The sequence below is a fragment of the Coturnix japonica genome, chromosome 3, assembly GCF_001577835.2.
Source record: "Coturnix japonica isolate 7356 chromosome 3, Coturnix japonica 2.1, whole genome shotgun sequence".
Lineage (NCBI taxonomy): Eukaryota > Metazoa > Chordata > Aves > Galliformes > Phasianidae > Coturnix > Coturnix japonica.
The window spans coordinates 632,177-646,170 of record NC_029518.1 but is presented as its reverse complement, the minus strand read 5'-3'; the positions used below and the strand labels follow the sequence as shown (position 1 = coordinate 646,170).

General features: G+C 40.7%; 1 protein-coding gene across 1 annotated transcript; it reads left to right on the top strand.

Moving 5' to 3' along the window:
• Window positions 1-2,073: 2,073 nt before the first annotated feature.
• Window positions 2,074-11,143, top strand: ETAA1 (ETAA1 activator of ATR kinase). Its single transcript, XM_015856541.2, has 6 exons — window positions 2,074-2,368; window positions 3,097-3,234; window positions 3,788-3,864; window positions 5,403-5,521; window positions 5,838-7,942; window positions 9,873-11,143. Exons 1-6 carry the CDS (start codon window positions 2,146-2,148, stop codon window positions 9,992-9,994), a joined length of 2,784 nt encoding a protein of 927 aa, XP_015712027.1. The 5' UTR covers window positions 2,074-2,145; the 3' UTR covers window positions 9,995-11,143.
• The last annotated feature ends 2,851 nt before the right edge of the window (window positions 11,144-13,994 follow it).

Genomic DNA, 13,994 nt, shown 5'->3' with positions numbered 1-13,994 from the left:
CTCAAAAACTTTTGTTGTCACCTGGTTTCAAGTGCTCAAATTGCACACACACACACACACATATATTTCTTTATATAGATATAAAGAAAAAAAGACGTGGAAAGATAGACTGGAGAAGTAATAAAGATAGTTCACTTTGAAAACGTCACAAGGCACTTAAAAACATCCTTGAAAAAAAAAGACACTATTTGTCAAATTGAATTAATTACTCAGAATAGCTTCTATTTTCTGACAAATTTGGTATTTTCACTGAAATCACTATAATTATTTCCTTTCTTTTTTCCCCCCATTTCTAGAATACACGAGCGCTGAACCATAAGAAAGTCACTTTTCTCTGCTACTTACATGAACTCAAAGAATGACACACTTTGTAAGATCTCACTAATGCTGTATGCTTTTCCCAGCACAGAAAAATTGCTCGCTTTAAAGCTCTGTGCTCAAAGGATTTTAGAGAGAAGCGTTTTTTCACTCTTATTTACAGTATTCTAATTACACTGATCAGTATTTCTTGCGGAATTTCTCATATCTTCCACATGTATTTCATTCCTTTGCAGAACTTCCTTCATAAAACACAGTAAAAAAAGTTCTCAGGCACTTGACAGAACTATTGAGAACAGAAGTAACTTTATTATTCATTCCCTCTCCTCCATTATTCATCCCTCTCGATGTGAAAGTAGGACTCACAACTGCAGCACCAGGAGTTTGCAGCAAGTTCCTGGAACACAGCCTGCTCACAATTAGCCATTGATCCAGCCGCTCGTGCCATGACAAGGGAGTGTAAACTCCCTCCTCCTTGAGGCTACAGCTCTGCAGAGAAACCCTTCAACATCACAGGCTTCCACCTCTAGATTTCTTAACTCAATAAATAGCATCAGCTCCAAGCTAAGTTCTTAAGCTGCAATGAAATAAATACACACTAAGAAAGCAGCTTTTATGGCATCACGTACCTGTTGAACTTTTCTGTATGGTGCAGATTTTGGTCTCCTCTCAGCATCCATTCTACCTGAAAACAACAGAGCCAAGTAATTTAAGGTGCACCATTACGACATATGTGCCAGGTAAGCCAACTCTGTACCAGTGTTGTATATCACAGCTTTTAATTACCATATTGCCAACCAGTGATGAAACATGCTATGCATACCATTACCATACTTCATACCTATGCAAGGCTCTATCATGCTGGTATGAGTAAAAGGCAGTAATCACATTCACATCCAGCAATGGATTTTGAAGCCTAATTTTACATCTCCTTTTTCAGCCTGGCCTCTGATTTACATCTGATGGGTACAACATGATTACTAAGAAGTCAAAACTTCCTTTCTGTGATTAACTGTGATAGTTTAGCTCTGCGTGTAACACCTCGGTTTAATACATACTACTTCATTTTTTCCTTGTTAAGAAGTCTTCCACTGGCATTAATTACGCCCACAAGGACAAAGAAGAGAAAAAAACCATATTGTTTGCCTGAGGCCTCGGGTGGAAAGAGGTTTCCCATTGCAGGGAGCTGGTGTTTTGTGACTTTAAAACTCCTCATACTGCTGACCAGAACCCATTGCTTATAAATGAAGTGTGAGCCCAAAGCGCTCCAAATGGGTAAAACAAAAAAGAGGCAGGCAAGTAATACAAAGCAGTTCCCTCCCTGACCTATATGCTTAGTGGATATGTTTATACATTTACATTCAACGGGCTCTGGAGGAAACATCCACCTTATGATATAATACATACACGTGCTTGCATTTCTAAATAGCGATGTAACATCACAGCCCCTGGGGAACCTCACGTTCATTCCTTACCAACCAAATCTGGTTTCTGGCAGCCTGTTTGGCAGCCCCAGTTTCCTCGCAGGGCTGAACTCACTGCTGCCTGGCTCTGGGCCGTTCCCTCTCGAGGTGCAGAGTGTGCACAGAGCCGGGAAGCACGAGGCAGGATGGCAGCACCCGCCGCGCACGAGGCGGGCCCGGGGCCGAGCTCAGCCCATCGCGGCGTCCCGCCGCACTTCCCAGCCTCGCCCGTCGACCCGCCCTCTCGCTGCGGGGCCAATGGCGGCCCGGCCGGGTGCGGCGGCGGCCAATCGGCGTTATCCCGGCGGGCTCCCCGGCAAAATGGCGGCGTCGGTGTGGACGCGGTGCTTCCGTAGCGCTTGCCATGCCCGGTAGCCGGCGGAGGGAGCCCTGCCGCAGGCTCACGGCCCCGCGGGGGCGGAGCGGCGCCGAGGACAGGGTCGGCCGGCGGTGGCGGCCAGCGGAGTGCCCCGCGGAGGAAGAGGCGGCCGGCGGCGGCGCGGAGGGCGGTGTGGGCCGCGGCCCGCTCGTGAGGGTGGCGCCCGGGCCGTCGCCGTGTCGGGAGGCGGCGGTGCGCGGTGCGGCAGGTACGGCGGGAGCGGACCCCGCTCTGCCCGCCCGGGTGCGCGGGGAAGGGGCTGCAGGTGCCCGGCGAGCAGCTCCCTGAGGAGAACAGACCCCTGAGGAGAGGCCCGGCAGCGTAAAGCGGCTCACTGGGCGCTCCTCGCGTTAGGAATGGCATATCCTAGAACTTATGCAGGCTCACGCGGCGGTTCCGTGCTTGAAAGGCAGAGCGAGCAGCTGAGACGGCTGGGAGCTGTTGTGCGCAGCTGTGTCCTTGTTATCAGCCCCACCTGGAGAGGCGCAGTGCAGGGAGTTGTGGCCCACAGCCTTTGAGGGGCCTGTGGGAGTTTTAATCCAGACCAGTCTGAGTGTGAGACACAGAGCGAGGCAGAGCACAAAACATTCTCCCCTGTGGATCTGTGTAGGGTTTCATTAACACACTGAAGTTAGTATATTCCGTCTGGTAAGAAGACAGGCAGTCCTCATACTTAATGTTAGATGCTGGGCATCCAGCTGTCGGCATGCTGTCATCTCTGTGTGATGTCACCACCTTGTCCTGCATTAACTGCAGTGGAAAGAACCTATCCTGTGTATAAAGAACCTCGATGACAGTGAGCTTTGTTTTGATTCTTCCTAAAGCATCTTCTCTGTGCCTCACCCTGGTTCTGAGTTCCTCAGATTCCTAGATTCTGAGTTTGTTCACCTTTGTGTTTGCTGTTGTTTAATAAGGATCACCTTTCTGTTTACACAGAGCCATGTTTACACAAAACTCCAAAGAGATCACTGAGTAGGAAATCCAGAATACCAACCTTCAGCTCACCGGTTAATGACACTGATATACAGCAAGAAATCTTTTGGGATCCTCATTCACCAATTGCACATGGACTAGGTAATATTAACAAAATTCAGACTTCAGGGGGCCCGCCAAGGGAATGCAATTGCAGTGTATTAGAAGAAGGGGGCAGATTCTTCAGCAGGGTCTCTTGTGATAGAACAAGGGGAAATAGTTTCAGACTAACATGTGGGTGATTCAGACTGGACATAAGGAAGGTTTTTACAGTAAGAGTGGAGGCTGCCCCATCCCTGGAGACATTCAAGCTAAGGCTGGACTGGACTCTGAGCACCTGATGGTGCTGTTGATTTCCCTGTTTATTGCAGGGGGTTGGACTACATGACCCTTTAAGATCCCTTCCGACTCAAATGATTCTGTCACAAAAGTCACTACATTTATTGGAAAAATGCCCCTTCTTGTTTATCATGACAGTACCTGGTGAGTCCGGAGGTGATCGGTTTGATTTTACTTTTATTAAAATCCCATAAATTCCTCATCATAGTGTTATATCAAGTTCTGACTTCATCGAGTGTAATTTGAGCAATAATGAATTTTATAAATTGTAACGTTTTGCCATTTTTTAAAGTTTTTTTAATTATTATTTTCTTAGGCAAAGGAAAAACCAAACAGCCCACCAGTAGATGTGCAGTAGAGATTTCAGAAATTGTTAATAGGATTGCTCCTCAGGTAATGGTTACTTTCTAAAACAATGTTCTGTATGTGCAGTGCTGAAACAGAACAGTGCTACATTATTCAGTTTTACTGAAAGCTCTCTTTTAGTTACAGTAGTCTAACATACATGGCAAGAAGCAAGTATGCAGATAACTAGAAACATGCTTATAAAACTGGGTTGAACTATAATCATAAGCTCAACATTTGACTCTTAAAAAAACAAGATGTATGAAGAAAGTGGACTAGTTGCAGCTGCATTTAGGAATTTCTACTTGCAGAATGCAGCTTATTGCCCCTGATCTTAGGAGATTTATTGTGGTTTACTTATCCTTAATCACTTGTACATTAAAAGGTATAATTTTTTCACATACTGGATTTACTTGGCAACATCTGACTCAGATATCTAAGAGAGACTGCACAAGGATATAAACACAGTAAAGCTGCATCATTATTCTCAGTAATTTGCATTTCTTACCCTAAGGTCCACACTCTTGACATCTCTTTCTGGCTCTGAAACTGACATCTACAGCCTGCAAAATGAAAACAACATAGTCTTTTAATAGGAGTCTTATTGTTTGCATTTTACTAGATGTAAGAAGAGAACTTGTCACTCCTAACACAGTCTGTAGAATGTGGCTTGCCAAAAATGCCAACTTATTTGACAGAGCCATTTAAATGTATTTGCTGTATTGAATATTTGTGAGAAAGCAGAATTAGAAAATCACCGATAAGGGATGTCACTTCCTTTTAAATGATTATAGTCCTATAATGACTATAAATAGCATCATACTGGGTTTGCTAATATCTATTGCTTGTGTTCTTTTATCTTGAAAAATAAAACATACTCAGAACTACCCCGGTAGTCAGTGAAGTTCAACTTACCTTTGTTGGCTTACATGCAGTAATTTCTTGCATTCAGTGTTTGGCTCTAGCCCTGTACTCACTGTACTGCTGCAGTCGTGTATCTCTTAGATTTAGGAATTAAGAGCCCAGCCTGAATGTTGAAGCTGTAAAACAAGCTCATTCAGTTTCTAAACATATTTTATTTCTGTTTTAATGCTCCTTCAACGTAAGAGTTGTAATGGAAGAAGTCAGATTTATTTTTCCAGGGGCCATGCAAAAATATGATGTTTCAAATTCACTGATCTGTTAATGCTGCTGTAAGTGCATAAAGATAAGGGTATCTCAAGTAGCTCCTTACCTGTGCACTAAAGTAAATAAACTAAATCACAGCTTGTAGTGTGAATATTGCTGATTATTCCTAAACCCTATTGGGGATGTGAATATAGTGTTAGATTTGAGCACCAAACTAAAATTCAATTGTTTTAATTGAACTTCCTGCTTTAAACTGATACAATTAAACTGATACAACTGTCAGTTGACATTGTTGGAGTATTCTTGATTAGCTTGTATTGGTTTAGTTCCTATCCTTAGCTTTCAATAGATTTGACCCTATTTAATTGGTTTAGTAACTTTAACTAATGGAAGGTGTGTGTTTAGTCAAATCTTTATCTGAAATCAAGTTGCTAAGCATTATAAATCTAATCATCCAGGATGAAAAAGCAGCCTGTAATGAAGGCTCCCTTCTAGGGACATGGATTGGTGACGATGCCATTCCCTGCACACCTGGAGTAGTAAAAGTGCGAGCTAGGACAAAGTTTTGTTGTACAAGGTAAGTCAGAGTTTTGCCTTGCCCACTGTAGCTGGGTTTTCATGTAAAATCAGCATGTATAGTGAGCCGTGTAATTGTATATTAGCATACAGAAAGATTTTAACTTTGCAGTTGCTGTCTTCTTAACGGGGTGGTTATTACTGGGAATGATCTAAAGGACTGTACGCATTGAGAGCAGCAGGATTCAGTCATACTCTCAGTAGCTGTTAAACTAGAGAACAAACAGCATATAGGGTAGCTTAGCTGAACTTGGCAACATTTTCTCAATGGGTCTGATTCTCTTTTCTGTTTTCACTTTTGTTTTTCATTAATCTAGAGATCTTAAAATAAAAAGTCCTGAAGAGGAGCTCATGAAGTTGGCCAAAGAATTTGATAAAAATCTGATAGAGCTAGATGCTGTTCACGAACAAGAGAAGCTTAGTCATGACTTTATCCAGACTGCTGCCGACTCTTTAAATAATTACAAAGCTGAATTAAAAATCAAGAACCTGAAATCACTCCTTGATGAAGTTTCTGCAACAGGTACTGCTTTGTCTCTGAAACCAGTTGGAGAAAGCACTGGTATCCCTACAGTAGAGCCTTGTCAGTCTAGCAGTCAAAAGTCTGTAGATCTTGAGGCTTCAGTAGCCCTTCATGCCCTTTTTGATTGTTCTACCCAGAAGTGTAGCGGACAGTTAAGTCAAGGGCTGTCAGGTATTTGTCTAAATAACAGTGTTTGTGAAAACAAAAGCATCTTGGAGACTGACCACCTTCCTGAGCAGATTAAAAACGTGCAAAATGGTAAATCAAGTGAGCATCGAAAAGATATCCTACATGCAGTAGGAAGCATGAAACAGGATCTTCCAAAAACGGACACTCACACACTGACAAAAAAAAATTCTTCTTTGAAAACAGAATTGGTGGGCTCCACTAAGCCTGATGGAGCAGTTAATGATGATTTTGATGACTGGGATACAGATTTTTTGGCAGATGACTCTTTTGTGATGCAAATAACCCAAAATCCCGAGTTGATAAATGTTGAAGAAACTCCACCGATTCCTGTAAATCCATCTGTGCACAGTTTCAGTGATGCCAGCAGAACAAAGGAAAGAAGTAATTCTACTTCAGTAGCTTGTGTGGAGAGTAGACACAAATCTAACAGTTTCCAGCTTTCACCTTTGAAGCATCCGAGTAAAAATGCACAAAATGTTGCAAAATCTCTTTCTTTACCAAAGCCATGTAATAAGATGGAAAACTCAAAAATGGCAAGCATGGATTCTGCTCGGAGGAGTGTCCCCAACAATGATTTTAACTGTATTCCCGTTTCAGTGCAGTCTCAAGTGAAGAATGGAAATGGAACTGTTGAGCCTAAAGGTAACCTTGTACCTCTTTGTCCTTCAAGATCCAGTTCTCTTAGACCACAGACTGATAAACTTGGGAATAACACACACGTTATTTTCTGTGAATCAACCAGTATTTCTACCAATAAGAAACCTAATGATCTAATCAAAGCGGTTAACCGACTCAATACAGGTCACTTAAATCCAGCTGAAATACCAAAGAAACGACCTCTTTCATTTGATGACTGGAATGAGCCAAAATTCTCTGATGAGGTTTTAGACATGTTTTGTGAATCTGATAGTCTTTGGGATGCAAACTGTGAGGACGATGAATTATTGTATCAGGTATGTGACGATATAGAAAAGCAGACTCAAAACCAGGATGTTAAACAAGGAAGCGAAAGAACTAAAACAGTACAAGGAGATAGTATTCAATCCAGATCAAATGCTGATAGTAGCTTTGCAGCCTCTAAGCAAGGACTGTCTGATCAGCCCTTGGCACAGCAAAGAAATGCACAGCAGGGTGGTCATTCACTGGACAACTGCTCTAGGAACATCTCAAGGGTTACACGTGGGCTGACTCCAACAGGGCATGTGGCAAACAGCAAAAATGTACCAAGCCCACTAACAGTGACCTCTGGTACTTCGGTGGAGAGTAAATACACACTGTCAAAAAATTATCATCAAGCTGCTTCTGAAGATACTAGAAGGAATACTTCAGGAAAATGGTACAGGTCAAATTCCGTGCCGACCAGAGAGACTAGTTCTGAAGTAAGCCCGGCTAATGCAATAAACGTTTTTTGTAGTAAATCGTTAGAGGGCCAAGATCTTTTGTCTAATGCAGGAAAGATGCCACATAACAGTTCAGGTAACAACGTGTCACTTCTGCCTTCAAAGTTTAAGTTTCAAAAGATTAACAGTTCTCAGAGTGTTCTCCATGTAGGGCCTGAAAATCCAGGGAGTCATTGTGGCATTGGAACTGCTCTTCAGGGTTTGGAAGGAAGGAAGAATCAGATGGATGTGACCTTGCACGGCAAGCCTGAAAATACAAAACTATCTTTCAAGAGGCACCTTTCAGAGTCTTTTGCGATGCCTACATCAGGTGCGTGTCTTAGATACTAAATCACCACTGAACTGCTTTTTTTGTTGTTGGTTTTTCTTTTTTCCCCTCACTGTGCTCAGAAAGATACAGGATAAATTTATATCATGTTTCAACTTAAAAAAGATTTCAATATTCATCCATTCAGTTTAGGCATTAGTAAATGTACTAACGAGAATTTGGAAGTTGTTTTCTCCCAACTTAAAACATTCCTGACACATTTCTTGAACTCCTGTAGTTAAGGAATTATCTTTTCTATGTTCTGCTTCTCAGAATACTTCCTACTCCATAAACACTCAGAACCACTAAAATCAGGTATACTCTGATGGCAGCACTCAGCATACTATACTCTGAGTTGCTTCGAACCATTTTGGTACGTGGTAAGTGTTGTAGTGCAAGTCAGTGCTTGAATTAGCAGTACAGTTTGGAAAAAAAAAAATTAAAAAATTATTTATCTCAGCCATGATTTTAACACCCCGGTTTATGGTGGGGCAGGGAAAAGGCAGCAAATGATACAGAATGCCAATTTCTTTTTATTGTATGCCTGGAAATTGGAACCTCGAATCATTCTGAAACCTAGGCGTGTACTGTTATTTGCTCTGTGACCAGAATTGCCAGTGAAATATTCCTTGTGTAATCAGCCCAAACACTAATGCTTCCTTTTATTTACCCTCCCAGACGGTCGCTAGACCAGTCCATTTTGAAGTGGTCTGCAATATTCTAAGCACTGTTACTCACTAGAGAAATGAAGAGCCAGCCAAGTTTCAGTCAGTCCTCATTTTCACTTGACCTAATTGCTTGGTAGAGTATTTATTAGTACTAATTTTGATAAAATGGACGTTTTGAAGTGTACTATATCAACCTCAATTGCTAGGAAGTGCTGTTATAAAAACAAAAAGTAATTCCTGGAAACCATCAGCCAGCATTATATAAAGAATCACTATTTTATCTTTTCAGTGCCCAGCAAAGAAGTAGACAAATGGAAATAAACCGCTTTAGCTGGGAGGGGGGAGAGTTAAATAGCCATTCTGCAGAATGTTTTAGAGAATATATTTATGAAATAGAAAGTGCCCTCTAAGCTTAGATTTTATTTCCAGAGAAGCAACAAGACTTCCCTTATCTTAAGCTGTAGCTGAAAAGACCTTGCTGCAATGGAAGGCTGGATGTTAAGGACTCTTTGCAAAATCTAACTTGTGATGGACATCTTTACGTCATCTTATCATCTTTGTTTAAGAATCAATCATAGCCTTTGTTTTGTTCATCCAGTCTGAAAAACTACTTATTAAAAATACATTAATTGGAAATGGGTACATAAAAATGGTAAAATTCTTGACCTGAAGACTGATGGGAGTCTTCCTGTTGCTTCCAGTGAGGTCAGGATTTTATTGTACAGGAATTTATAGTTCTGCAACACAACATATAAAATATTACGTTTAGCTATCATGTTCTTGTCTCCTTTGCCAAATTTTATTGCTCCTTTTGACCTTTTTTCAACCTTTCTGGTTTTATTTGTGTGACACCTGTACTATATCTGACCCCTGTGTCAACGTCCATCTCTCTAACTCACTAAATTGTAGAACCCTTTTCATTCCGATAGCCTTAATTTTCTTAACCCACTGCCATCTCCTATGTTGACTCCTCGTGTCACAAGGTTCACTTGAAGGGCAGCCAAGTAAAATTTCCTTGAAGCAAGTGTCTGCACCCAACCCCTATACCTTCACTGTGAGGTAGTAATCAGCAGCACTGCAAAGGTCATGCATCTTATCCCCCTTCTGCCCTGGGGACAGGATAGATGGGCTTGGGTGCCTGGCATGTCACAATAGTGCGCTCTTGCCATGTATCTTCAGATGCTGAAAACAGATGAGTTAAAATACATACTGGGATGGGGAAAAAAAAAACTTGTGGGGTCCTAATGCATTTTCTTTACTTACAGTGTCTATGGCGGAACAGAAACACAGAAAATGTTCTCAAGAAGAAATTGAAAGGAAAAAGCAAGAAGCTCTTGCACGAAGGAAATCCAGAATGCAGGCATTCTTAAAAGATGCTTCAGTTTGACTGAGTTCTCAGTTCTTGGGAGGACAATGTTGTAACGATGGGGGAGGTTTTAAGCTGCGCTCGCAGTTGCTGACAGCAAGCTTTTCTTATTTCTTGATTTAAAAAAGATCTTGATCCTGAACCGTAACTAATCTTCTGTTGTTATTTAGTCTTAACTAAAACGCACCTGTGGGAAATGTGTACTCCCAAACTGTCCTCAACACAATGAATTTCAAGGCTTTTTGAGTTCCCGTTCTGTTATGCATTGAAGTTACATGCTCTAAAAATCATGACCATGTGAAAACAATTGTGTACGTTAATAAGTAAGAGGCTTCAAAAATGGGCTGTATGGATTTTGGCTGTATTTCTTTTACTGGATATATTTGAAGCCAAAGGATGACACTCAAGCACGCACGGACAAAGCAATACTTGTGTTTGCTCCCAAGTGAAATTCCTAAAGTTTGCATTAAAATAAATGTAAACTAGAAAACATCCAGTATTGGGCAAACTAATAGAAATGAATAATTTGGAAGCCTTGGTCCGTTTTTCTGTTACCTTAGGCAAAAATTGTGCATGGTGAAGAAAGGATTTAATATACGAATTTCATAAGGCGCAATAACAGCATAGGAAGAGCATTTTTATTGTTAGTTTTCTCCATGAAGAGATGGAATTCTTCTACCTAATAAAATCAGGCCATTTTTTTCTTAACATGTGTTACAAGCTAATTGGAAAAGGAAGCCTTTGTCATGGTACCAAACCGTAAGCAATACAAAACGCACCAGGTGAAATGTCACCAACTGTGAATCAGTTTCTCATGATGGTTATATGTATTCTTCAAACTAAAGCCTGTTACAACATAATAATACGATGTCACGTCAGCTTAACGGAGGCAGATGGAATTCTCAATGTGATAGATGGGCACAGAGCTCAGACTGCAGAAAGTGCCTGTGGGTAAGTTGTGAGATGTTTTTTAACCGAGGGATGCGCAAATGTAAACATGTGACACTATGAAAAGTGACTGTGATTTTCCTTTGTAAATAACTAACTTTGCAATGTACCAAAGGTCAGACGAAGCTTTTGGTTTTTGTTAAATGTACCATTTTTGTAACTTCTGAAATTGTAAGTATTGTATATTTGTAAATTGTCATTAAACTTCTTTTTTTTTCTAGTATTTCTATAGTCTGTTCTGTAAAATATTATAGAAATTGGTTAAAAGGGAGTGCAGTGGGAACACTCCATTGACATTACCTTACGGTTTATTATGTGTTTTATTCACTTGTTCTGTGCCTCAATTTTCTACCTGTAGTGGTGGCAAACTACTCAAGCACAGGCAATAGTAAGGCACTGGGGCCGTCCTGAAATGATGCTGCTGGTCTGACCCAGCACTTGCTCATCCTGTTATAGATCTGCCCATCCCATTTGTCCTTGGAGCTGCAGAACAGAGCTTAGTGCACAAAACCTGCATCTCTACTGCTTGCTACCTTGATCCATCCCCCTCTTCTCACCCTAAGGGAAAAAGGGGAGAAGCAACCCACAAATACTGCACGTCAGCCTCAGTCACACAAGCTTTTGTCTCACTGCTTGCATTAGACAACAGTTCTTCAATAAGAAAGTATCTACATGATTTTAATTAATTAATACACGTGTACGTGTAAAAAGTTTGGTATTTCAATCGCTGGCACTTTGATATGAAGCCACATCTTCCTCCAGGCAAAAAGGACCTACACGAATAGTAACAACAGTCTTAAATACAACCCAAATTAAATTATGAATGTCATGTTTCATTATAAATTAATTTATGACTGTTTGCTTAAGGACTCATCTTCATTTCATTCAGAGCATAGTAATTTTTTACATGAGCAATCAGGCTTCAGTTTAAATGGAACTGGAAATCCTGTATGTCCCCATACCTGGGTATAATTTGTATTTAATGGGCTTTGAAATAATCTTGCTGTGAGTGATGTCACTCACTAAAATCCAAGGATTATCTTTTTCAGCTAAGACCTGTGCTGTTGTTTCATTTTACATAGACAGGTACAGTCACGTAAAGGACCGATCCATCATTATTCTTACCTATATCTAAAATAATGTATTTTGGAAAATACACCTATTCACACACAGCCTTCCAGTGTCTGTGGAAGTGGACCCTGTTTAGAGCATGTGAGAAATTGGGTGACTTTTTTTATTGTGTTATTTATGTCACATTTCCAAAGAGGCCAGCGTCCAGCAGCTCTCAAGGTTTTGGTCTATAAAGCACAATTAATCTTGAGGCTGTGCTTCAGGAATGGCAATGTAATCTTATACTATGTGTACCACTTATTACATCTAGACCTTTATACCCAGAGGAATAACATAGATGAATTCATTGATTATATCTTTTTAAGCCTAAAAAGAGCTACAATTTGTCAGGAAAGAATAGCTGGAAGCAACAGATAGTGACCTAAATAGTAGAATTCCAAAGATAAAATAGAAGAAAATGAACACAAATGCTTCATTGTTTGGGAGCTTCATTGTTTGTACCACACTCCAGTGAATCCAGTGTTTGTAGACGAGGCCAAGGCAGATAGAATCTGTGGAGCTAAAAATGACAGCCTGAGTAAGTAGCCATCAAGGATGAAGCCAGGAGGACTCTGGCGATTGTGCTGTAAATCATAACTGCAATATTTGCTCAAAGCTCCGGTTCCTACGCATGCTTGTTTTTGTCAGAAAAGTCCTGCCTCATAAAACACTTAGGAATACCTAATATACTGTTCTTGTGGAACTAAATATACATTTATTTGACTATTGTCTGTACGTAACTGCAGCATGGCAGCCTGCAGACCATTAAGGGCCCGATTCTCCTCCTCCTGCTGCAATTTTCCTTCCAGCTCTGGAGGTAATGGAGTGACTCAAGCAAGCAGAGAATCGAGCCCATTGAATTTCATTATTTTAAGTAGTTCTTGTCTTTAGCACATAAATCTACCAAAACAACACTGCGTTTATCAGAAATTGTTACTGTTTATGCACATTTGTTGAGGTTTCTGATGGAAAAATAGTTGCACATATAATTGCTAGGAATCTTGTCCTGTTAAGGGTCCCATAATATCAGACTTCCTGCTCCTATATGGGAGATCAGATCTATCTCCTAGGTTTCTGATTTACATTCACTTTCAGTTTGGCTTAGTTCTTAAATTCAGATATTTTCTATGGCATACGTCATCCGCTCCTGACATTTAAGGATATGGCATTTGATGAGTTAAAGCTGTGCAATCTGTAACCTGTAGGTGCTGAAGGGGATATCTGGGCTGCTTCTAAAGGAGGTGTGCAGGGTGAATGGGAACAGCAAAATCATAATATGCTGTACAGCAATCTACGCAGGTAAGAATTATGAAGGGCTCACTGACCAAAAATTTATAGAGATCAAGAAAGTTTAATAAACTGCATTAGAGTGTCAAATCCTGACAATATAACTCATTAAAAAAGTCTAAGTCACAGTTTTCTAACAGATAACCACATATGATATGAAGAAAAGTTGCAGGACAGCCTGCAGAAAGAGTTATGGAGGTGAGTGGAAAGAAATTTGGAGATGGTTTAAGATAATGTCAATCAGAGCAGACCAGGTAATGAGAAACCCTTTTTTCACACTGTTGAGAAAGTCTGAAGCTCTAACAAAGCTACATAAAACACCTGTTAGTTATAAAAACGTCAAACAAGCACACATTGGGAGATGGAGAGACTCAAACAGTCATGCAGGGAGAGATTCTTGGAAGACATGTCGGATATATATGTCATCACAGCAATTTGCCTGTCCACATTCCAGAAAAATCACAGTTGCTTTTGTGAGCACTGAAAGTAATCAAGCCTGATTTCCTACAAACTAATTAAGATTCTAAATGATGAATGTTGCAACTGAAGATTCTTCAGCTGAGTCATTTATAGCATGAGAATGCAGCATGGATACCCAAGTGTCTGGTAAGAAGGAACACACACCTGAGCTTTTCTGGAGATATAGGGATTTTTTGAGTCTTTCTTCACTATCAAC